At 45.0% G+C, this 26,361-nt stretch overlaps 1 protein-coding gene across 1 annotated transcript; it reads left to right on the top strand.

Annotated features, from left to right (window-relative positions):
* The first annotated feature begins 408 nt into the window (after window positions 1–408).
* Window positions 409–26,361, top strand: cxxc4 (CXXC finger 4). The gene is made up of 3 exons (XM_076727500.1): window positions 409–781; window positions 2,815–3,753; window positions 25,219–26,361. The coding sequence occupies exons 2-3, from the start codon at window positions 2,929–2,931 to the stop codon at window positions 25,261–25,263; spliced, it is 870 nt and encodes a 289-aa protein (XP_076583615.1). The 5' UTR covers window positions 409–781; window positions 2,815–2,928; the 3' UTR covers window positions 25,264–26,361.

Genomic DNA, 26,361 nt, shown 5'->3' with positions numbered 1-26,361 from the left:
AGTAATTATGGCTGTCGCTGGACGGAGTGGGAGAGGGGGGAAAAACAACCCGGCGGAGGCATTTTATCTTAATCACAGCTCAGCTCCATTCAAATTAATTTGACAAGTTTCCCCAATCCTTATTAAAAGACGAATCTGGTAAATGACAGCCCCCTCCTCCTCTCTAAATGCCTCGTCATGAAAGAAATGTATTAAAAAAATATTTTAGGGGGGGGGGGGGGCTAAAAAAAGATGCCACAATTAGGCTGGAAGACGCAGATATTTTCCAGCTGATATTTTCTCCCTGTAGGGCGCCCTGAGCCATCCATCCCTCCCACCTCCCGAGTGTTTCTATAGTAATTTCCAGCCAATGATCAGTAGGTGTCCACATCCCTGCTTCCTCACCTCAGCACCAATCAGCCACACACAGCGACAGGAGACACGGACTGAGCAGAGCCCAGGCAGACGCACAATACCAGACCCGGATCAGGAGCAGAGGGAACACCTCAGCCCCTCTGCGAGCTGCCCCCCTCTTTTTTCTCCTTTTGGCTCATTTGTGCACTTTGCGACCTTTTTCTAACGTGACAAGAAAGTCGATAAAAATGCTCCTTTTGTTTTGAGCGCTCTGAACGCACACGCACGCACGCACGCACGCACTCGCCCTCTCTCCTCCGGCAGCCTGTGTCTGTGCGTCTCCTCGCATCTTTGCGTTATTTCCCCCGCACGTATCGCTTCGCGGTGATGTGCCGTTACGCGGTCGCAGGCTGGTAGCATCTTGGGAGCTCTTCTCAACAGGAACCTGGTAGGTGATGCTCACCCTCTCTCCCCTCTCTCTCCCCTCTCTCTCGCTCTCTCTCTCGCTGTGTGTGTGCGTGTGTGTCCGTCCATGTTTTGCCGTCCACTTGCATGCGTTTTACCCGCTTTCTCCTGTCCCGATTTGTGTCCGTGTGGCTGCCAAGTGAGCCGGGCAATGTCAGATTAATTTTTATAGGATTTTATTTGCACTATTGCACCGCGCTCGCCTCTCCGGATTATCTATGCATGACCTTTGATCTGAATGTCTGCCACCGCGCGCACTGAGTGTAATTAACGGCATCGTGGTGCAGCGGCGGCACAATGGTTCGCCATCGGACGTGGCTTTTCTTTTTTTCCACTTTTCTCTCCTGAATCTCCTTCCCGCACTCTCCACCTTTATCTCTCCCTCTCTGTGCTTTCTCTCTCCCTCCTCTCTCCGTGTCTCTCACCAGCTCCAAGTAGCTATTGAACATTTCTGTCTCTCTAAACTTTGTTTACAGGCTGAAAATCAATGGCCGTGACTTGATTGCCTTTGGGCTGCGTATTTCGCTCCAGGGGTGAATTGATTAAGTAATAATGACCCTGAGGAGGGCTGATCATTAAGCCAAGGAGGTTTTGTTTACTGGTGGCTGCGGGTTGTTTTGGATGCCACATCGACATTGGACATCCAGATCTGGGCTGGATGGCGGATAAGACTCTAGGTTTCACATCAGAATTAAAGTAATAATAATACTTTTAAAGAATAATGCTGGATAATTTAGTTTATGTTAGAAAGTGTGTTTAGACTTAAAGACTCAGTGTAAAAATAGCCTGTAGGCAGAGACAGTGTTGAGATCACGCCGTCTGAAAAATGGGGTTTACCTGCTCGGACATGTTTAGAAGAGGATGCACTTCAGCGTTCAGAGGACTTAAATAATGCCACCCAGTGGATCCCTCCAGCTCCATGTGTGCATATTTATATTTATATTTTTTTGAGACAGCTGCTATGGAAGTGATTTGAAATGCTTTAGTGTTCCAGCAATGGATCAGCTTTGGCAATTAAGAGAGAAAGCCCAGAAAAAGGTAATGGAAGTAGGGGGAGATGTGTCTAATGGGCTTTTATCTGTGGAAACCAAATCCAGACAGACTGGTGGAGAGAGAGAGGAAATGGAGCACCCCCCCACCCAACCCCCCCAACACACACGCACACACGTACACCTATACACACACTCGGACACACACGCACACACACATCCCATCCTGAGGCAGCTGACACTGTACTTGGTCTGGTTCATGATCTGGATGTAAATCCACTGGTGGATATCTGTGCTGTTATTGAGTAAATGTAATAGAGCCTCCATGAATGAATACCAGGTGCTCTTAAGAGGCCGGACGGGCTGCTGTTTACATGGACGGCCACCTCTGCTGTTGGATGAGATGAAAAAAGATTGAAAATATTTAACGATGTTGCTCCTGGCACCCAAAGCAGATTATATTTAAGAGCTTATTTTGCAGGCCTAAGGTAAAAAAAAAAAAAAAGAAAAGAAAAAGAAAATCTTTGTGTTTGTAGCCCTGCTGTCATAATCTGAATTCCACTGAGGCGCTCCTCTAACTTTTCAAAATAGTGATATTTAGAATTGAATCATTTTTGATGAAATGTACCCTTGTGTATTAAAATGCATTTATTCATTCTGTGAAGTGGCTGATTGGACTTTCTTTAAAAATATGTAAGAATACTTTGACAAGACGTCCAAACAGTGTTGAAAGTGTGTGGGGTTTTTTTGTTTGAAGCATGCTAATTCTCCTCCCCATTATAAACCTGACATGATAGTCTGTCACAGCCGTCACGTTATTGTCACCAGACGAAGATCAGCTGTGACTATTTGTGATAGTTCCGCGCTAAAACGCTGAGCGTAAACAACGAGCCACAAGATCCTTCAAATGTTCAGCTGTTATCTTCAGAGGAAAGTTGAAGCAGAGAAATGAAATCTGATTAGAATGAAAACATTTGCCTCTTTTATGTGTAACTGTTGTTGTGTTTTTGTTGTTCTTTGCTTTTAGCACCGGAGGAGACGAACCAGGATGGTCGCACGCTGTTCGTAAGCAGCTTCAGTTCGACAAAGGCCGCTGTAACCTCGCTCTCTTCTCCCAAACACTGACAGCCATTCCTCAGCCATGTCTAACATAAACAATGCGCTTTGCATTGAAAACGGACAGAACGCAGATGTGTCTCTCTTACAAAAGGATAATCTTCAGGATGGTGGATTAAGCCAGCTTTTGGATTATAACGCTGAAATGGAAAGGTACAGGTCTTTTGCAAACTTTTATAAAACCAATGGGGCATTTCCACAGACTGCTAAGATTGCCCGCATCACAACGCCCATTTTTCCCAGTGCTAGAATTGGCATGTCCCCTTGGAACTGCGATAACGCCATGCTCTGGGGAAGGAAATCAGCGGCAATAAACCCTAATAGGACCAGCATGCATAGAAATGACTCCCAGAGGCCGGGGAAGCCTGGCGTGCCGCCAGAGACGCTGCAAATGGCAAATAATAATTTCCTCTCTACCTTATCCCCCGAACACTGCAGACCTTTAGCAGGAGAATGCATGAACAAGCTGAAATGCGGCGCTGCTGAAGCAGAGATAATGAATCTCCCAGAACGCGTTGGAACTTTTTCCGCTATCCCGGCTTTAGGGGGCATCTCATTACCTCCCGGGGTCATCGTCATGACAGCCCTTCACTCCCCCGCAGCCTCAGCAGCCGTTACAGACAGTGCGTTTCAAATTGCCAATCTGGCAGACTGCCCACAGAATAATTCCTCGGTATCCAGTGGAAACCCAGCGAAGAAGAAAAGGAAAAGGTGTGGGGTCTGTGCACCCTGCAGGCGGCTAATCAACTGTGGTGTCTGCAGCAGTTGTCGGAACCGCAAAACGGGCCACCAGATCTGCAAATTTAGGAAATGCGAGGAGCTGAAGAAGAAGCCAGGCTCGTCGCTGGAGGTGAGAACCGGGGCTCTGCTTCCCCTTCTTTTGTTATTATCCCCTTGCACTCCAAAGCATTAACCTTTTCATCCAGTCACGTTCTAAGCCCTTGAAAATTGTTTCCATGCCCACCCATGCCTGAACATCCCCCCGGCTTCTCAAATCTGCCTACCCGCCTAGCCTAATTGGCAGTAATTAGGGGTGTTTGTGTGGAGCGCAAGCTGAGCTTGGCTCAGACACCCCTAATTGCTGCCAGTCAGGCTGGGGCTGGAACGCATCCGAACAACCCCGAGCTTGGCTCAGCTCCAAGCAGGGCTGGGAAATGGTTTTCAGCAGAGAGCCATCCCTCTCTGCACCCGGTCATTTTAACCAATTATGGAAACCGTCTCTGGATGGGGAGAATCAATATCCCACAAAGCCTCAGCCTCCGACCACCAAGAGATGGTGAGAGTGATGGCAGGGCTGCTGATGGTGTTTCTCAAAACATCCCCCAAGTTTTGTGTGGGGAGGGGAGTGAAGCACCCAGACTCGTCCTCTCCCACTGATCCTGTATGAATTGATTGTGCATATACAGTAGGGCTGAGATGAAATCATTTCATATTATATTTGCATCGTTATGGTCAATTATGGACGAGCGTGCAGCGTGATACACATGAAGAAGGCGCAGAGTCGGAAAAAGCATCGTCACGTGTACGAAAGAGAAAAACATTTTAAGCAGTGGCTTAATTGACAAGTATCAAGAGGCAATCAGAGGCCAGCGTTGTTTTTAAAGGTTCAATTTAATTGATTATGTCCTGGCTGACATTTGGTTATCACAGGCAGGAATATGAATGTTCACTTTGTAAATATGGTTCTCTTTACCCTGAGAGTTTGAACCTGCTCACTGTCTTAACATGAGCTTGTATGGATGAGTCACCAACAAATACAACCTGGGGGCCACATGATTTGCTCATTAATTATGTCATTACACAGAGAGGAAAAGGAGGTTAATTATAAAATATTACCTAATCTACTCGTGGAAAAACACAGTGCATGCGTCACATTGTCGACTATGAGTTTGTGCCATGGCTTTGTTCTTTTCTAACGTTCATGTTTGAAGATAATCCCGTTTGCTGGTGAAGGAGTTTCTTGTGTTTTATGATGCAGACGTCACCTTTGACCGGGTCTGCCTCTTTCCAGTGCAATTAGGGAAGGTTTCAAAGTAGGCTGAGACTCTACCTGCATGCAAACGTTGAAGCTCGCTGTTGACCGAGTAGCGCAGGCTCAATGTGACATAACATGTTATTATTTATTCATACGAGTCTCATCATTTATGTCTCGTGTGCTCTACAGTGTAGTGCAACATGGAGGTTTTCCATTAATTCAGTCGTAGCTTGACAGCACGCCACCCGCAACTAATATGCGCCTGATTAAAATTTTGGTAACTTGATGATTTTGACAGGAGTCCCAAACATCAGAAGCTTTGAAATTAGGTGTGTTTTGAACCTCTTTAGCCTCAAACAGCAGGTCAGTTATTGCAAATGTACACTGAGCTGAGAAGCACTGCTCACACCTACAGAGCTTCATCTCACGTTTTAGTTGCTTTAAGAAGAAGTCAAATTAAATGACTTCATAAGAAAGAGATTATTTCCATTTGGTGCAGCCATGAAAACCACAGTGTTGGGGGGGGGGAGTATTTCATTTCATCCTTGCACATTCGCTCAAATTGAATGTTGGAACCAGCTGACACAGATTGTCGACTGTGGAAGACTCTCAGGCTTCTTGTGGGGATATTATGGGAAAACCAGGGTCTGAGAGTTGAAGCGGAGGGGTCAGTGGAGGGTTATGGGTTGTAGGTTTGTGAACCGCAGGAGTTGCAATCGGAAGTTCATTTAATGTCGACTCCATATAACGTGTACTAACAGGTGTCCCAAACAGGTGTCCAGGAAGCAGGCCTCACATTCATAATGCATGGGTAGACACACTTTGGAAAACATCCATTTGCAAAGACAGTTAGAATTACCAAGGGTGTGAAAAGCCCCCAAACAAATCCACACTTGCTCCTAAACGCTCCTCCGCTGAGTTCAGTAATTCATATTATGGACTTCTCCAGCAGTAATTGTTATTTTTGACTCACATCTGTAATTACAGGTGCACCTTCTGCTGCGGAAATGGGTTTGAGTTTAAAGGCACCTCAGAGGTGTGAAGTCAGATTTTGTACGATCAGGGAGTGCTTTTTTAAAAATTTTTTCTCCACCTTGTCGATGGTGCTAATGGTCGCTCCCTGTTCAGTGGGATTTGATTGAGAAGTGCGACGAATCAGGTGCTGAAGTGGGTTTAGAAGGAGCAAATTCACGTGTGACCGGTCGCACGTGTGCACACGCTGCCCGTCTCTTTGTCTCACGCACACAAAGCTCCACACAAACGCACCTGCAGCCACACAAACAAACGCACGCAGCAGACACGAGCCGAGCGTACCTTTTGCCTTGGAAGAGACGATAAGCTACTGGCAGCCAGTTAGATTTGGCTGTCAGTGTTTTCCACATGGGAATCACCCTGAACTAATTATATCTTAAGCAGCGGTGGAAAATGCAAATCAGAATTTTACTCACACCCCTGAAATCGGAGAGCCAATTTAATCTAATACCCCCTTTAATTTAGCGCGCTAATGCAAGGCCCTAGAGAATTGCCCTGTGTCACTGCTGTGCTGTTCTGCAGCACACTCGGCTCTCTCTATCTGCCTCTCTCTCTGTCTCTGTGCTGCTCTCAGGCTCCAGGATGGATTAGTCTGGCAAAGGAATCTCATCTAACCTAACATTTCCCGAGCAGTTACCTTTGCGTAGCTTGAGCTCCTGTGGCCCAAAGGTCCTTCATTAACTTTCAAATGCAATAATACTCGCATGTGGGCAAGCTGTGTCTTCACCTCTGTTTACCTCACCTGTTTACCTCCACTTTACTTTTGCTTCTGCAGAGACTCTCGTATAAAGAGCCTCTGCCTTTGCCTAAATTCTGTACATTTACAGGTTGTGAGCTTGTGTTGCTCATGAACTGACTGTGGCACTAAAATACACATGTGAGAACATCTATATGTCATTTCTCTCTGTCTAAGGCAGCTTTTCATGCTTTTTGGCCTGCGGCCCCTTAAAATGACGCAGCGTCTAGTTCGGGCTCCTCATCACACGTTCTGGCCTTGGTGCGGAGTCTGTGGACGTGATCTGGGAGCAGTTTGATTTTCCTTCTCAAATTATTTCATTTGAAGGATTTTCATATGCCTGAAGTGGTGATAGCGCTTCACAAGAAAGCAGCAAAAATGAGAGACTAGTCTGAAAAAATCATTCTGTGTTAAACATCTTGTGACCCTCAGATTTATCTTTGGGCCCACTGGGGGGTCCCGGCCCCCTGGTTAGGAACCACTGTTCTAAGGTGGTGTCTCCACTGTAACATCCTAATCTTTAAAATCAGAATCAGCTTTATTGAAGTATGTGTTCACATACAAGGGATTTGACTGTGCTTCCTCATTTCTCCCAATGACACACATAAGCAGACATACAGTCGAGAACAGGGACAACAAAAGGGCGGACAAATAAAGGCAGAGACTGGTAGAGAGTGAAGAACATTCAGGGCTGTGATGCACACAGTGTGGAAGAAAAGGTATATCTATATATATAAAACCACACAGTGACCAACAACGTAAATCAAAGTCTACATACATGAAGAGTTCTGTGGCCGTAATAATAGAAACAGTGCAAAGGAATAATTAATGAATGTGCTTGAGTGGATAATGACTGAAGATATGGATGATGATGGATTTTCGGGTCTTCTCAAAGTTTTTAATGTAAGTTAATTTTAATTTCAGCAGGTTTTATTTGAACTGAATTGAATTTAACGGGGAAATCTGACGTTGCTTTATTTGTGGGTCAAGTTAATGTTAATAAACAGCTTGAAGTGAGAAGTCTTTCAACCATTCTTAGAAGAACTTTTCATTGAGAAATATTAAGAATGAACACAGTTTATAATTCACCACAGTGTCACAGCGAGTGTGATGTGTTATGGATGGTGTGTGACTCCAACATGAGTGTTAATGTTAATGTTCGGACATGACAACGTTATAAAAAATAAGGATTTTGAAGTTAATAGTACATATGGTCCGGGTGCTATCGGGTTTCTAAATGCATAAAAGACGTTTCCGAGTTTGAGTTGAGTATTTGTTGGACGTTAGTGTCTGTTCTCCACCACGCTGTCAGTCAGGCAGCTCATTGAATGAATCCAGTGAAAACGTGAAGTTTTCTGTGGCCTTCCAACATCCGAGCACACAAACATCTCCAACATGTGGATTTGAGCTGTGCTCTCGCCTTCTTTCTCTTCTTTCAAGGTTTTTCTTATGAATGACTCTCAATAATGCATATGTCTCCATCAGGAGCTTAATGACTGCAGACAGATATCTAAAACAACATCCTCTCTAACTATACAATTTGATGGAAACAGCATCCTCATAATCATAGGATTTGAAGTGCTAGCTCAATGGGCTGTTGACAGGAACACTCTGACTTAAACAGCACTGCATTTTATGATCATAACGCCACAAAGACAAAGCGAAACCCTTAAAAGAACAACATCCAAACAGACTCCTATTTGATTAGTAGCATAACACGGCGCAGGGAAAGCATGAAAAGGGCAAAACAAAAATCCAATTGAACAGATTCCTCCTTTCAATTAACAAATGTCAAAGGGCATCATCAAGTCACGAGCAGGAGAACAGCGTCCTGGAGTAAGGGGATGCTCTTCCTCCCCCTCTCTCCTTCTGTTCTTTGTGCTGTGTTGATATGACTACATGAAATGGGTGAGATGAAAAGGTGGCATGGCTGCCTAGAAACCTTTACTATTGTGATAAAAGACAAGGCCCAAAATGGTAGGAAGCAGGACCTTGAGGAAAATAGCTTGGATTCAGCCCCTTAATGAGAGCGCGGGAGCCAAATAAGCAACGGCAGCCAGGTCTAATTTGTTTTAGGTGTGCTCAGAATAGATAAGGACAAATCTGTGGCCTTCACCCCCTCCCCCCAACCTTTGCCTCCCTGGAGATAACACTGAGTGCTGCCAGCCAATCTCCGTGGGTAAAGGAGAGGGGGTAAAGAAATAATAAAAAAATAAAAAAAAAACGAGGAAGGGAAGCCTGAGGGACAGACGGCCTTTAGATCTGCAGATCTCTAACTTACTGGATTTATTCAAGCTTTAAAACTGCAGATTAATTTGGTCGCAGAGGTCTGGGGGAGTGTGAAAAAAAGAAAAGAAAAATGAGGCCGTACGCCGCCGAGCATCTCAACCTAAAGGGCAACCTTAAGCTCCTGTCAAGACAATAGGATTTTGCCATCTGAACCACGAAGCAGACCGCTTAATTATACACATCTTCCCTGCGAGCTACCCTCGGCTACTTAAGAGCGCGGGCCCCCTTATTCATTGTCATGCCCTTTTTCCCCCAGATTGGCCGTGCCGTGTGGTTTTTCTGTCAGCTTCCATTTGCAGCGAGTAGCTGTCCTCCTCGGGCCTTTGCTGTGCTCGCGAAGGCACAACCGCACGGCACTGTTAAAGAATTCATCGTTTTTGCCACTGCCACCAATTAAGGCCAGAGCGTAATCGGAGGCGTCTGGACGATGCCCTTACATTATGTGGTCTGCCGCCTCCTCTGCCCCCGTTTGATTTAACATCCCTGGTTCAGTGGTGAAAGAGAACTCATTGTCTTTATTATAGCGCGAGGAAAGGGAGAGCGACGGGGATGGGGGTAGAAAGCAGCCCAGTGGAGGGTGGACAGCGTGAAAGAGCAGGTGCGGGAGGACGTTAATGTGTGGCACTTTAAATTTTAAACAGATGAGAATAAATTATTGATGCTGACTCCGGCTGAGAAGTTAAAAGGTATCTCGTCATTACTGAGAGTCTGTATGAAAAAGTGTGAGAGGAAAGTCTTCAGCGGATGCATCATGGGACTGCAGCGAGCGCACAGCATTGCAGCAAGGTGGTGTTTTTTTTTCTGTTCTCCGTGAAAAACGATGTGATCTTGACTTGTTTCGGTTTCTGCTCATATTTTATGTTTTGGCTCGATTCAACATCGGGAGCACTTTCCATTCAAGAAATATTGTCCTGATTGAGTTAAGTGCCACAAAGTCAGCAAATGGCAAAAGAGTGAGTGAACTGATGCAAGAGCCAGATTAGAAAAACGACATTTCAATCAGCCTTTACCAAATTCCCCCAACAGGCACACTGCTGAATACTGACTGTATCACAGATGTTAGAAGGCTTCAGCTACAGTATTGTATCGTCTTATTATATCGTCTGCATGATCCTGATGTTGGTTCATTTCCATCCCAGACCAGCTCTTCAACACACGTAAAACAGTGTCTTTCCACTCGTGGGCTTTGAGTGCTAAGCAGCTCTCATTTGTGGACTGAGAATAGTAAAAGACATTAGCTACCTGCTAAGACAAGAACAGAATCCCATAATGCAAATAAACTGCACATACGACCTGAATACCTCTGCAGTATAATATATTAATGACTTTGTGATAATGGTGACAGTATTTCCTGACGTCACATGACATAAATGCGAGCTGGCTTAATATTAAACAGCAGAGCCTATGAAGAGCACGTCTGATGAAGAGCCGGCCAAATGTTTGTGCTGAAAACATCATGTCACCGCATTTCAAGCTCTAAGCGCCATGTGACGTGCTCACAGAGTTAGTGTTGGTGAGCTGGTTGAAGGCAGCGTTGTCCAGCATCACGGCTTCAGACCACGGATCCGTGAACAGAGATGGGTTTGTTGGAGCAGAGTCGTCCTGGTGCCAGTTCGCTCCAGTGGTCAACACACAGAACTGCATCCAAAAGAAAAAAAAAACTTTGGCCATAGACTTCCAGCACAAATGACATAGATGAAAGCTCTTTCTTTCTTCTTCTTTGGCACGAGAAGTGGGCAAACCAGGAAGAGAAAAAAACGGTGCTGGAAGTTGAACAAAGGGGAGCCGTCTTAAAACACTCCACGCTTCAGATCTTCACACTCAGCTGAACGCCGTCGTTTAGCCGCTCACACCAAACTTTTGGTCAGATTTTTGGTGAATACAGTACCTGGTGGTTTCTAGTCACGCAAGACTCAGATTTATAATTACAAGCCATTTCGTTTTAATTTTCTGTGCAACACCAAGTCGCCAGAATTTAGTGTTGACAACGTCCTGTTGAGCTGGAGATTCAACAGGACAGCGTGGGCACAATCATGTAATTTAGCTGTTTTCTTCTGGCTGTGAATCCAACATATGAGGAGTTAATGCGCTCACACACTCTGTGCAATCATGTCTTAGTCTGCCTGTAATCAAGAATAATGGAATTGATTTCTGAGAGGACAAGAAGTCACCACTAATTCATAACACAGGGTTAAAATAATTCTAAGGTCAAGCAGATGATCCGTGTGATGATTTGTGTTTCAGCGTCCGCCCTCGCTTTCCGTCTCTGCGTCTGCGTCTCGTACTCTCGCACTCCAACGCTGATCTCTTTGACAGACCACTAAAGTGCAGTTGGTCTATGGATTTTCCTCAAGTCAGACCTCTAACTGCTCATAGCGCTCACTTCCTGCCCCGATGAAGGGGGTTCACTGTCACTGCACACCAGGGACTTTCAGGGTCCACTGCAGAGGCGATTTTACGTCAAGCCGTAGCTTCAGTCGTGGAGACTAATTACAGTATTCATTCTGCATGAAGTCAGTGCTTCAGCAACTCATGAGGACTGTTTATTTCATCAAAAATCACCTATTTTTGATTTTACTGCATGCTTCCAGAAATGGAAGCGCTAAAGTATTTTTAATATTATTATAGTTATTTCCAATTATTCTGTGTTTCCCATCACTGTCATAAGTTTTGGATTGATCTCCTTGTAAGAAGCTGCTTTTTCATCGATTGCAGCGACTTTGCAGAAACTGGTTTGAAACAGATAATCCATCACAGCAGAACGTCCGGTTTGCTTTGTTGAAGTGACTTTATCAGTGGATGATAATGCAGCTGTAAACAGGAACTCTGATTAAAAGCCTTCCTTGTAGGTGCAGCAGCCAAAAAACAGTGCAAGCAAACCAGGAAACAAACGATCAGTAAAGGTGGATGTCAGGAGAAGAACTGGGTGAGTTTGGTAGTTTTTTACATCACAGGTCAAATCAGGAATATTTATGGCCATTCTTGTGAATGTTGACCTCATTAATGACTGAAATCATAATTAAAAATAAAAGTCTGTGTTTACGAGCGTCAGAAAACACGCACGCTTCAGGTTCGCCCTTTGAGGCGGCTGCTCTCCTCCTCTTCTTTGGATCACAGATTGCAGCTTTTAAAAGGTTTTTCTTTGGTAGCAAACTCTTAAATTTCAGATTTCCCCACACAAACTGGACACGTGTTCAAGGTTTGTGCATAGTCGAACGCATGGATAAAAGATCAGACTGCTCCTTTAACCGCTTGAATTGCAAAGTTCCTTGATTCAGCTTCCAGAATTGAGCCGCGAAAGAAAAATAAAACTGGGTATTCAATCTATGTTAACCTCATTGTAGTTGGCAAAACAGATTAAATGTAATATACAGGGCCACAAACTGCAGTTCTGCAGATGCACTAATGAGTTTATATCTATAGGTTAAAAGGCTTAAATGACAGATGGCTTGGTGCCATTCACCCAAGAAAACTAATGTGAAAGTCAATTTGTGAGTGACAACTGATGGGAGAAATCGGTCAACGTGGTTTAAGCGTCTCAGTTTCTGCAAGTCAAATCCTCGCATGCTGCCACCACCTCTATTGTGGCTCCGCTCCCAGATTATGAATATTTCATGGCAAGCATCTGACACCAAGCCCAGAAAGATATTTCAAGGTTTTTTTCTGATAGAAACCCTGGGGTTAGAGAGTGTCACAGAGGCGTGAAGTCAGTCTGTGGCCCGCAGGCGAAGGATGGGATTTATGATGCGGCGGTTGATGACATCAGGTGGATATTTTCATTCCTGAGCGGAGGGCCCCTTTGTCCTCCACCACTGATAAACCATTGAGCTGCTCTCAGTTTGTTGTCACTCCTAAAAAGATCTGTTTTGTCTGTGGCGTTCTGTTGAGTAGAGAAATGATTTCAATCTGCTCAGAGTGCAAGCTGTGTTTTGACAAACTGTGACCGGTTTCCCCGTCTGATCGGCGTGGAGCCGCAGTGACTAAGCAGGGGGGAGTCTGCTCGGATTAGCTCTGTCTTAAATGCTGCCTTTAGCATATTACATTGCCCACTGGCTTTCTCCTAACGACAGCGCTCTTGTTTTCATCTTTGCCAAGTTTCACCTTCCAGTTTAACCAAAGCCTACTTATGTAATTCCTCCTTTTAGGTTGCTTCAGGTGGAATATTAGTCTCATGAATCTAACTAGATGACATTGATCCTTGTTTTTCTTTCTTCTTAGTTACCGAGGGTTTTGTTTTACAGTGTGATTGTGTGTGTACATCAGATAAATTCAATAAAATAAAGTAAGACTTCCTGCAGAGTCTTGGATTTTCCAAAGCAGTAAATGTAGCTGCATCAGTGCAGTGGTTTCCAACCTTTCTGGCCTGTGACTCAAACTAGAACGATGCTTATAGGTGGGTGTTATGGTGTTATGTTAGGTCTCACAGAGGAGATGACGTGCACACCTCTCAAATGTCAGCGGCACGTCAAGTACTTTCATTCCTGTCAGGAAATGAAAATAGATGTAAATGGTCGACATACAAGTTTTAGCAGAAGCAGCTCCGCCGCCGCATCCAAGCGTGCACATTAGCCCGGAGAAGCATAATTTCTGCTTTAAAGCAACGTCTATCTGTGGTTTGTGTTTGTGCTTTATTCAAGTGACAAACCAGCAAGTTTACGCAGCTAATGCATGTTACCTTCCACTGCTGCTTCGCTGCTCGTCTCCAGGATAATTTAGGTTCTTCAGGTTGATGTTTAAGTTAAGAAAAACGTAATTATTCCAGCTTTGTTTCAGAGAAATCACGTCTGGCTCGAAAAACTACGATACCCATGAGCCATTGCTCTGGAGAAGAAGCCAGCTAAAAGAATTAAAGGTGTTTGTAAAATCAGAACATTTTGTCCTTGAAGCTGTGAGCAAAACGTGGAACCATGTTCGAGGAATTCATCCAAAAATGACCCCAAATCTCAGAATCACAATCAGAATCTGAAACTGAATTCACTCAAACTGCAGAGTGTGAAGTCGTTTTCTCAACAGCTAATCTTTAGCTTCTCCGTATCGTCAGCAGTGCGCGACACACAGCTCTGAGCTCTGTGATTGGGTGAGTCTGAACAAAATGCACCCTGGGAATCGTAGTTTACTCCTCGTCCTCACGGTCTTGTACCTTTGAGTGTTTTTATGTTCTGTTAGCTCAGCTGTCTGCTGCAGGAAAACGCTCACACAGTTTACATCCGTTCACACCTGGAAGTGACGGCGGAGAATCTGACTTTGTTACCCGTCCAGGCTGCAGAGATCCTCCAACGAGAGGTGACTAACAACGTGCCAGGAAGACATGAACGGGAATTTTCCGAGCCTGCATTAGTATCCATTTCTGAATCCTTTAATGACTTTCTGTATAATAAGCAGCACGAAGGTATAAGCAGAACAATATAGAGTAAAGGCAGTGTAGGTGCAAACTGGCTGTATGTACTCGAATCTTTATTTACTGAGCTGACTTTGACGCACACATAGATTTGACTCAAGTCTCCATTACGTGAGCGCAATTAAAGATTCGACTTGGGCTATGTGTATTTTCTAAGTCTAACCTAAATATTATGTTGATTTACAGTAAATATGCAGAGCTCTGCATATAGACCCTCTGAGTTTAAGGGCTCCCACACAGATGCTGAGAAATCTGCTCAAAACAAGAAGGCCTGCTCCTACTTTGCATTTCAATTTAACATTTCAGAGAACTGGCAGCATGTTGCCTCGCTTAGCCCTCGCTTCGTTACACCCACATGGCTTCTCGCCGTGCTTGCTGACGTCTTCCACTGTTCAAAGGGCTGCAACTTGGCTGAGAAATTGGGGATTTCCATACCAGATCCCTCAGGTATCTACACACTCAAACGCGTGTCCTGCTCATCTTCCTCCTCCTCCCCCGCTCCCATCCTACAGCGCCTGCCCGTCTCCCTGCTCACACCGCTCTGATTTCCCGTCTCGGAGCTCAATTGACCTCGCCGCTGCGTCTCTTTGTTTTGTTTTCCTGAAACCTCAGCGGCACCTGTAAGCCTCGCCGCTGTCTCCCATGCAGGGCTCGCTCCCAGAGGAGCGTACGCCTTGTAGCCGCCCTGTGTCAAATTGTTTCACTTGGACAAGGATGCTTAGATGAAGCTAATTGAAATGGAGGCCGGCACTGTTGTACTTAGCTGCAGGTAGGCGATCCCGGCTCCAGACTGCAGCCTCTGGCCCAAGGGCGCTGCCTCAGGTTCTTCCTACGAGGGCCGGCTCAGCCTCCGTCTGTGTGGGCAGGGATTTTCCATGCATGATAAATGGAAGAGGCGCGGCGTCTGAGCGCTGCTTCAGCTGCAGGAAGTCGCTCCCTGTGTAGCCTAGATATCGCTCACTGCGGCGGAGCATCGTGTGCACGCTGAGGACGTTACTTTAGTTTCTGCCATTGCTCCTTATTTTGATTTTCCTACATGTGAAATGCATTTTGGAGGAAACAGAGCTGCTGCCAAGATGATGTTCAACGGCCCTTTTTTTTTTCTTTGGTCTGGGAGGAGGTCGGCTGGAGACGTTTAGATTTAGGCTACTCAGTGAAGACCAGGTTGTGGTTTTGGTGTTTTAGTGTTGATTATCAGGAGCAGCTGTTGACGGGAAACACATGAGATATGTTGACTGTAGACATTTTGCAGTAGTGAGCAGTAGTAGTAGTAGTAGTAGTAGTAGTAGTAGTAGTAGTAGCAGCAGGTAGTGGAACGCTCCAAAAACACCTGTTTGGAACATTCCACAGGTCAACAGGCTCATGGTAACAGGTGAGAGTACTGTATAAAGGATATTTCTACATGTGCTCAGGAACAATTCCATTCTGCTTTCATTTACATTTTACACAGCGTCCAACTTTTGAGGAATCAAGGTTGTAAAAAACATAATTTTCAGGTGTATGTAAACTACAGAACATGTTAATTATTCACATATGAACATATTTTTTGAATTTTGGCAACACTGTCAGTCCCTGTATTTAGCCTTTATAAGGAGTACTAACATGTAATAAATGGTTTATAACACATAGTAATGTACTTATTAGCAGATAGAGGTGTTTATTAGTGTATTTGTTAAACACTACGACTCCTCATGACGTCAGTTAAAGTTAAAGTGCTGTCTGGAAATCTGCCTGTTTTCATCCATTAAAACCCAGCGATGGCTTCTCCACGTGTTGGCACCACCTGACCCGGCATCATGTGGCACAGTACTTTATGACCGCAGTATTCCCATTTTAATTTAATCTCAGCTGTCAATATCCAATAAATTGATTGATTTATCCAAATCACACAGATTTTCTGAAGTGGGCAGCGTGAAACGAGTCAAGCCTTGTACGTATTTTAATGCCTGTTCACAGATGATTGTTATTCCTCTGGTTAACATCCCAGTATTTACAGGCTGAATTCACACTGATTTCACATAAGCGCTGCTCTACCGTCCCTGTCAAGCATCTTGTAATTTAGGCCACGCCCCACGCGGTGATGTCACCGGCCGGGCAGGTGTTTCGCTGTGGGCAGCTGAAGGAAAACATCTGCTGTGACATCACGGATTGGGGCGTGTCCAGAGGAGAGCAGCAGAGCGGCGGAGCAGCCTGCTGCCATATGTGACTCAGTGTGGACGTAGAGTTTTCAGACATGTGACTGGAGGTGTTTCCGTCTCACGTCAACGTATTCCTCGTAACAAAGTGACACGCTGCAGAGCCGCCCTGCTTCTCCCGGGCCTGTTCCATTTCACTGTCCACTCACTGTCGCTGACTGTTTGATAAAAAGTGTATTTTGTGAAGCCGCTGAGGCTCGGCCCGTCTCACTGAAAGCGCTCTCCTATGGAGGCCTGGTGAAATATACGTCCTGCAGGAATGCTGCTCTGTAATTACATTCCTCCATTAGCATACGGAGGCTTCAGCCTCCAGCAGCATTTTGCCATATGGTCCGTCTGAGCTTCTCAGGCGATGTTTGGCAAGACTCTTGCAGAAGGTCAAATATCAAGTCAGAGGACTGTGCCAGAATTGCATCTATGCTAATTGCTCTCTCTCTCCTCCTCTGCTCCCTCATCCATCTCATGCTCCTCTGCTCCTCTCTCTCCCTCTCTCTCTCTCTCTCTCTCTCTCTCTCTCTCTCTCTCTCTCTCTCTCTCTCTGAAGTAAGTAATCTGCTTTAGGATGTTTCTGAGATGGAGATGGATTTGGTTTTCCTTCGCTGCCCCTCAGCCTAATCTCCCCCCTGTGACCACCCCTCCTCTCCCAGGCACAGCTCTTAAGCACACCATCATAGACACCCCCCCCCCCCCAACCCCCCCACCCCCCCACCCCCACTTCATACATGCCTCGTCAGCAAAAAATTCCCAAATTCCTCATTACTCACAAACATCCGCAATACACTTAGCTTGATTTGCTCGAACGGATGCCTGGAGTAGTCTGGACCTTGAATTAAAAGATTGTTGCTGTATTTCAGTGTTGGAATGTGATCATAACTGGTGTACTTGGGTTCTTTGTCTGTGTGTATTAATATCATGAGCATCTTTAAGTGCAATGGTTATCTGAATATATGAGCTATTTAGAGGAAATATGGGTGCAAAGAAACAGCTTATACTTATGGTCTTCCACTTAATTTGTATTTTTCAGTGCATCAGACTTAAAGTCCTCCACATGCTGACAATTAGTGAAACCTAATACAACCTGTATTACAGGCCACACAGAGTTTGTTCTCACATTGTTTTTTAATGAAGTAAAATGCAGATATAAACATCAGATTGATGACAAGTAAATCCTACATCTCATTGTTTTATTTAAAATCGTCATAAATTGGACAAAATTCTCACTCGCAGATAAGGTTAACTATAAAATCACAACTCTGATTTACTCTGATTTACTGCTCTCTTTATAATTGATATTTCTAAGTTTCATGTTGTTAATATTACATTCTGAAAGTTCTAATCTGAGGGAACTATGGGAAAGGCTTTTGGCTGTGAGCACTTCATGGGATCACTGCAAATATCAGTCAAATATTTGGTTTTCTGGCATGGACATAATGCAGTGCCAAACATTCCCCTAAAGGTAAAATTTAGTCCAAAAAGCTGTCAAATAAATGCAGTCGAGTAAAAACTAGAATATTTGAATTGTTGTGGGGTAAAATTATATAACTGCATAAAATGGAAATACACAAGTAAAGTACAACTAAAACCCTGATTCTGAAAAAGCTGCGTAAACGTGAATAAAAGCAGTTTCCTGATGTGAGTTCATGTGTTCATCTCCTTCATCCTTCATGTGTTCACAAAGTGGTGAACTCGCTCCATCCTCTGTGATCGACTGAGTCTTTCCAGGATGCCCCTTTCATACCCAACCATGATCCTCTCACCTGTCACCAATCAGCCTGTTTACCTGTGGAATGTTCCAAACAGGTGTTTTTGGAGCGTTCCACATCTTTCAGTCTGTGAAACGTGTTGCTGCATCAGATTCACAATAAGAGATATTTACAGAAATCAATGAAGCCGATGAGGAAAAACATTAAATATATTGACTTTGAGCTGTTTTCAGGTCAGTTTATGTAAAAAATGATTAGCCAGTTATCACATTATTTATGTTTTACACAGCGTCTCAACTCTTTTGTAATCTGGGTTTGTACTTGAGTCGACGTCATCGGCAGAATAAAACATGGCCGCTCTCTCTGTGCCGTCAGACGGAGGCTTCATAGGCGCCATCATGAAGCCCATCCAAAAGTGGGCAGAGAGGTGGCTCTCAAGCCTCAACTCTCGAGCTGGAGATGATCTATGAAAGTGTTAAGTGATCTAGAATTTTAATGATTTTAATAAGTGTTCTTTGCGTATTGTGTACAGTATGTGTGCGTGTGCTTCATCCTGTTCCTTTAAAAACCGAAACATTTCATGGCCAATAACTATGAATCACTCGCAGGCTTACAATGTGTGTCCCATCGTCGTCAGCTGATTTTCTTACTTATTGATTAACGGTACCGATGATTTCGTTTGTACGTGCTCGCAGCATTCGAGGTTTACGCTTTTGCACAGAGCAGAGTGTGTTTGCGTTACGGCGCTGTGATGCAGGCCGGGGGGCAGCGGCGTGTGGATAACTGGATGGCTGGTCTGTCCGTGATGGCGGCCTTGGAGAGGTACCTTTTATAAACGGCATTGGGTGGCTGGAATATTGGCTACAAGCTTCAAGATGAGATTTCAACCCCCACCCACCGACGCCGGTAACATTGCAGGTGATGGATTGCTATACCTTCCAGGTTTGAGCTTGGCAACGCCCCAATATTCCTGCAGAATAAAGTGACAGGCAATATATAACACATCAGTTAAGGCTGACTGCACTGCTGAAACTCCCCCCTCCCCTCTTCTTTAGACCTGGAGATCAGCCCTGAATGTTTGGCTGACTCCCAAAGTCCTCCTTCCTGCGCTCTGATGAAACATGCTCTTTCCTTACTCCTCTCTCCTCCTAGTTTGTCTGCCTCGCCACCAGTTTTCCTATAAGAAGCTGATCAGAGTCCTTTGCCTGCACGGCGTCATTTCACATTGAAACGATCTCAGATTTAACTTCTCTGACTTCAGCTAACCTCGGACTTCAGGTGTTCCCATTTATTTGGGCAAAAAGAGAACAAACTGGCCGACCTGCGCGCAATGATTTCACTTGCAGTTGTGATGCTGAGTGAAAAGTGTTTGTAATTATGTTTTTTTTTTTTTTTTTTAGCCAGTGTCCAGACAGCTGAAGCAGCGTCCGCCGCAGTTTGTGTCAAGAAAGTGAGGCTGACACTCGTATTTATTTCTATATATTTTTGCAGCCTGTCAGAGCTGCATCCAAAGGACTGCGGTTCTGAAAAGCGGCCTGGTTCCTGGTCTGTAAGTTCATAAATTATGGGTATTGTCAGGGTAACGTATGGGCCGTGTGTTATAACGAGCAGTCTGAAACACATCAGCACGCTCCCACAGGCTGCTGTTCAACCTGCCCGCTGCCTCTCTCACGTTCCTCCCTCAGTCTCCCCCACATCTGCCTCTATCCGTCCCATCTCTCCTCTGATTTTTCTGCCACTACTACATTTTATCCAGGATACTTTCTCATCTCTAAGAATTTTTTTTTTTTTTAATCTCAGAGTATGAGGAGATCCGAGAGAATTCCTAGACAGAAAAAGAGAGGCAGGGGAGAGGGAGAGTTTGTAGTTGGCTGAAAAAATATTCCACCCATAATTACGGTGAATTAAAAGTTTTATGATGTTGTGCATGCTTGTGTGTGTGTGTGTGCCTGGAGTGTGTGTTGGTGGGGGGGGGGGGGGGGGGGGGGGGTTCTGTGACAAGGCTGGCTGGGAGCATAGAGCTGAGGGTTAGTGCCAGACATGTCTCAAGAGAAACCGGGGCACATTTGCAATCACCCCGAGTTCAAAAGGGTAATTTATTCACAGTCTGTGGTTAAAGTAGGGCTGCTCAGAATGCCAGTGGGATGGCGCCGGGAAGCAGAGCAGTAGAGACACATTATTTTCATTTTTCTCTCCCCTTCTTGTTTTTTTCGCTCTCTCGCCTTTTCCCCTCATCGTCCTCTTCATCGCCTGTTGTTGTTTCTGCGAGCCCTGTGTGGCGTCTTTTAACACACGCCGCCGAGCATATTTCACTTTTACACTCATCCGCATTGACGTCCCGGTGCTGATTGAATTTTGAGGCGCTGCGGCGTCTGCCATTATCATCCTCATCGTCTTGAGTGGTTTATCTCTGGCCCCGGCACAGTGTGACGCCAAGGCTGCAGGGGAGGGGAGGGGAGGGGCAGGGCAGGGGTGGGCCGGGGGTTGAGGACTGCTCACGTGCTTTTATTATTTGTGTGGAAAAGATAAAGGGAGGATTGGCCTTAACCTGGGTGTTTAAGATTGCGGTCGGAGGTTTATGTGGCGTGCGCGTGCACATGCCCCCGCAGAGGCTGGAGCAGCCTTCAAAGACGCCGCTTCGGTCCCGTCGGTCTGATTGTGATTCAGCGTCCCTTTCTAGTCTCGCTACCGCCTCGTCTCAATCAGCCGACGACGTGGCTTCAGCATTAACTGCACCTGCCAGGTTGAGTTAGGATCACAGGGTGTCATGGCTGCCCAGAGACCTCACACCGCCTCGCCAGAATCAGCGGAGAATTATTCCGCCACATGTCAGTTTTACTGTGCCGTTATCACCGAAAGCCACCGGCAGACACTTACAATACACTGTCGACTGTGGTGGTGTGGTGGGGTTAATTTGAGGTCTGCAGAAATCTCTTCCTCCTCCTTCAGTCAGTTCAATACTCGGCCGTGTGCATTCATTGCCAGAGCGGGAAATTGTCTTTCCCTCTGTGTGTCGTTGTAGCTGGATTGTTATGTATGCTCTGCTGCAGAGGCAGCGGTGTTGACGTGAGGCTGAGCCGCTGCCACAGCGTCCTGATTTGAGGTGAAACCTCGGTGTTGCTCTCGTGTCCCCGGTGTAACGCTATCAACCCCTGCCGTCTCCCCTCCCCTCTCTCCTCTGCTTCTGTCCCTCTCTGTCGCTGCCTCTCTCCCCCTGTTGTTTCTGTATTCTTGTGTCTCTTCTCCCTCACTCTCCCTGGCGGCTGATGGAGTGATTCTGAAGGCGTATGCAGGTGGGGGAGCACACAAGGCGGGGCTGTGCTAATTGAGCCTTCTTTGTGCCTGGTCACTGCAGTGTGCCGAGGCGAGGAGGCCCGGGAGTGAATCCAAGCAGCACTCAAGAGCCCCGCTGGATCGATAACGCAGGAACTTAACAAAACAGAGACATGCCGAGTGCCCAGATCAGGGTCATTATTGTCTCTGGTGAGCCGCTCTTCCACCAGGGACTGATCAATGTGAGAATATGGATCAAGATAAACATTCTCACCTCCTCTTTGCCTCAGATCTATAGAACACAAGACTGAAAGCGTGGATGAGTTGTATCCAATGCGGATGTGCATTTGACGTCGACAGCATTTGAAGTATACAGGCTTGTTGCTCTCTCCTTCCTTTGCCTTATTAGGAGAACTTGTCACAGTGCTCTGACAGACGCGTTGCTGAGTCTTATAGGAAGATCTTCAAGATCATTGTTCTCTTGTTTAAGGAATGTTTGGTGAGATTCGCTCGCTTGACTTTATAAGGAACCGTGGAACGAGCTAAAATGCAGATCAGTCCCATTGTCTTACAGGTTTTGTGTATTTAGCTCAATCTTTGTTGCTGCTGATGGTTGCCTCATCCATCCATCCATCCATCCATCCATCCATCCATCCATCCATCCATTATCTATGACCACATATCCTCTGCAGGGTCACGGGGGGCTGGAGCTGATCCATTAGGTGAGAGGCGGGATACGCAGCCAGTTCATCACAGAGCTGACACACAGAAACAACCATTCACGCTCACACAGAAGCACCTAATTTAGGCAGTTTAGAGTCACCAATTAACCTGAGAGGAACCTGAAGCTCCCGGAGGAAACCTCAAAGCCGTGTAACCCCTTACAGGGCTTTGAGGACATACACTCATTCAACAGTTTATTAGAAACACCAAACTAAAACTAATGTAATCTTATACAACAGTCCAGCAACAAGTCCCACAGTGTTATGGACTGTTACTTCAAGGGTCATTTTGGAGGCTGCAGCTTGTGGTGCTGTTGAACTGACAGACGTTTCTATTATTTTGTCCACCCCATTTATAGCAATGAGGGTTGGCTAAATACCAAAACCCCTCCCTGTATGATGCAGTACAGGACTACTTTAGTGTTTGCTAGGTGTACCTAATAAACTGGCAACCAGGTGTAGCTTCATTAGAGTTAATACAGTACTCTTCCTGCACAATCTCCACTTATTTTATTTTAGTGTTGTTCAGCACTTGTATAATTCTGTGTTTTTCTCTCCACACATATGACATAGACAAATATGAAAGAAAACAACCAAAGTTGTGTGAAATCGTCCAGGTTCAGCTCACAGACGTGTTCACGTGGCTTCACTCTGGAGGAACATATTTATTAAAACGCATCCTGACATGATGAAACACAGCGCAGCTACGATGACACAGCGAGCAATTAAGCTAAAAAAGAAACCGCCAGACCTGTGAGAGCGTCGTGACCCTCGGAAACATGGCGGCGTTTCATTTCGTCCGTGATGTTAAATTGGTGACGGCGGCATCCTGCTGCTCACTCAGGGAGGGATAACAGCAAATGTTTAATGTGGTGTGAATAAACGGTTGCTATACGCACAGGAAGGAATGTATACGTGTCCGAAAGCAGGGACAGCACCTGACACTGTTTGTCTTACAGCCAATGACTGAACACTGATCAGCTGTGCAGGTACAGGTGTGACTGCAGCCTGAAAGACAGATTGTTGTTGTTGTTGGAGGTCGTTTATTAATCCCACATTGACTGTCATCACGGCTGTTTGCTAAGGCGACGCCTTAAAGTAAACAGTGTTTTCATTGGTCTGTTACGTAAAGCCTCCCGTCATTGGCTGAATTCACATCAGTCAGACTGAAACATCCTCCAATGCTGGAAGAAGTACTCTCATACTCTCAAGTAACGCTACCACAGTGTATGAATACTCTGCTACAAGTAGAAGTACAAAAGTATTAGCATCAAAACATACTTAAAGCACCAACAGTGAAAGTACTCAATATGCAGAATAATGTCAAATATATTATTGGACTGTAATTATTGAAGTGTTCATCACTTTAATGTTGAAGCTGGTTCAGGTGCTTTAACTGTTTGAGATATTTTATCTGCTGGGTAGCTTGTGAATTTCCACTTGGGGATCAATAAAGTTTTATCTTCATCTGTAATATTACACCATAATTCATCTGTTGATTATATTCTGTATTATTAAACTAAATCTGCAAAGTAACTAGTAACTGAAGCTGTCGAGTAAATGTAATGGAGTAAAAAGTGCAGTATTTTCCTCTGAACTGCAGTGAAGGAGAAGAATAAAGTAGCAGAAAATCAAAATACTCTGGTAAAGTACAAGCGCCTCAGTACTTGAGTAAATGTACTCAGTTACTTTCTATCACTGAATGCCTCCTCTCCTGAGATCCGCTGTGGTCTGTTTAGGTTGTTCTACAATCTGTAAAATCAGTCAGTAAAAATGTAAAAACAGGTCAAACAGATGCATTTGTTGAACTGTTGGGCTTCAGCTCATCATTTTCTTTACAGATTATGGGCTTTTTGCTCTATAACATGTCAGAAAATAGTGAAAAACGCCATCAGGAGTTCACAGGTGATCGAAATGCTTCGTCTGCCAGCAGAGATCTGAACCTGAAGATATTCAGTTAGAAGACCTCAGAAAGCAGGAAATCTGCTCGTTTGAGAGGCTGACAAAAGCATATCTGCAGCGTTATTGCTTGAAAAATGACCTAGAAGTCATCAAATTGATGCTTATGGATTCTCTACCAACTGAAGTTCAGTAAACTCAGCTGTTTTAGCTCCTCAGTTGAGCATCAGACACCTAAAACCAAATAAAGCTGATTCTTGTAAAAGGAGAAGATGACGTGATCACGTACGAATCCACCAGCAGTCGATATCTGCGAGCGGTACGTCGCGTGTACGTGTGGTCGCTCTGCTGTGGAAGCGTGTGCGTAGGCGCCCGCGTGGCGCTGAGGCGCTCATCAGGCCTTTAAGAAGCCACAGATGACACTTGTTATTAAAATGTCAAATTGCCTCCACTCAGACTAAAGTGATTTTAGTTGTGATTATGCACTATTTCCCCCCTGTCAACAGCAGAAAAAAATAATCAAAAAATGTGCTAATTGGTCATGGGGATTGGTGGGAGACTTCAGTATTTTATGTCTTTGACTTCCAAATGAGTTTCGGAAAGGAGAGGCTGTCACTCCGGCGTAGAGGTTTTGGGGGGGGGGGGGGGGGGGCTGCTGGCGCGGGCTCAAATTGAAATGATGCACTGTTCCCCCTCACTGCGGCTGGAGCTCACAGTAATTAAATGCCTCATTGTTGCTTCTTGGGAATTTGTATTGAATATTTCATCCAGCGTAATGATTATTTGGGTGTGGGTGGGATGTGGATGTAATCACCTTGGCTGGCGCTTTGATGAAATACTTGGTTTGGTGGTTGTGCTTTATAGCCGTTTTAAGTGCCCTTCTGGGTTTTTACTTAAATTAATGTCCGTCCTATTTCAAACTGCTGTTATCCACCGGTGGTCCTAATATTATTGATTATCAGCTTCCAAATGTGTTTCTGAACGTACACATGGTTTTGTTTTTTTTTTTCTTTCTGCTGAAGCGAGGACATGACAATGGCGTGACCTGGAAACTGCAAATTAAAACGTGTCCTTCACATTTTGTCTCCCTCAGAGGACGCCGGTCAACAACGGCGAAGCTTTTCGGTGGTTCTTTTAGAGAGGAGAGACATGGCCGCCCCGTCCAGCAGCAGGAGGACAGGTGGGACTCTTGACTCTCTGCCAGGAGCACTTGATGGGTTCAGAACCCAGCGCGCCCAACACGCTTGTGGAGGACAAGAGAAGAAGAGTGGACAGACTAAAAGATAAATGAAAACATAATGGTGTTGTTTTAACTCTGTAATTTTCTTTCCTGTGTAATTATTGTACCTTTTGACAGTATCATAATGTATATTTTTGGTGTCTATGAATGTGTTTTCAGTGTCGTGGCTGTGGGTTTACAGCCAATCCTATGTAAAGGACTCAAACAGACAATCATACAATCATAATGAATCCGTCAAACAGAAGAGGCCACAAGGATTGATGATAAAACAAACACACTTTACTCTGGAGCAATAATCTCTTATGTTGATTATTCTTCAACCTTTCATTTCGGTCCACTCTTGAATTATTTTACCGCCTGAATCATCTTCTAGTTTTGTCTTTTGTTTCATCTGGAAAGCGTGTTTTCACGCGCCACGCTAACGCTAAGGTTGGGAGCGGTGACGTGGAGGACGGCAGCAGCGCGTCTGTTCCTCGTTCGATGGACTCGCCGCAGAACAGGGCACATTGTCCTGTGTGGTGAGTTGCATTTCCTCGAAATCTAATCGGGCGTCGTTTGATTGTGACAGCGGCAGACGTTTATGAGTCAGACCGCCGTCTGGAGGTCACAGTCTGACTGAAGTGCGTGTTTTTAACGAAACCATCAAACCTTTTCTTTTCCTTCAGTTTGGATCTCTAAAGGTTGTAACTGTCTAAAAGGTAGAGAGTGATGCCAGTAAAGGAACTGTATGTTATGTTGGAAACATTACATTTAGAGTTAATCCCAGGACAGTCGACATGTTTGACAGATCAGATGTTGTTCTGGAGAAGTCTGGACGTTTCTCCTGCAAAGTAACGTCAACACATTCCAAAAACCAAATTATTCAATAAGTTACTCATTGTCTTCAACCCTATTGTTGCATGTGTAAATGTGTTTCGGTTTTAAAGATTACTAAGAATTTGTATATCGTTGTTGTGATGCTTTTATGTGTTAAAATAAAAAAAAAATGACTTCGGT

Source organism: Chaetodon auriga, chromosome 4, assembly GCF_051107435.1.
Source record: "Chaetodon auriga isolate fChaAug3 chromosome 4, fChaAug3.hap1, whole genome shotgun sequence".
Classification (NCBI taxonomy): domain Eukaryota; kingdom Metazoa; phylum Chordata; class Actinopteri; order Chaetodontiformes; family Chaetodontidae; genus Chaetodon; species Chaetodon auriga.
The sequence above is the reverse complement of the archived record's forward strand: the minus strand, read 5'-3'. Positions and strand labels throughout refer to the sequence as shown.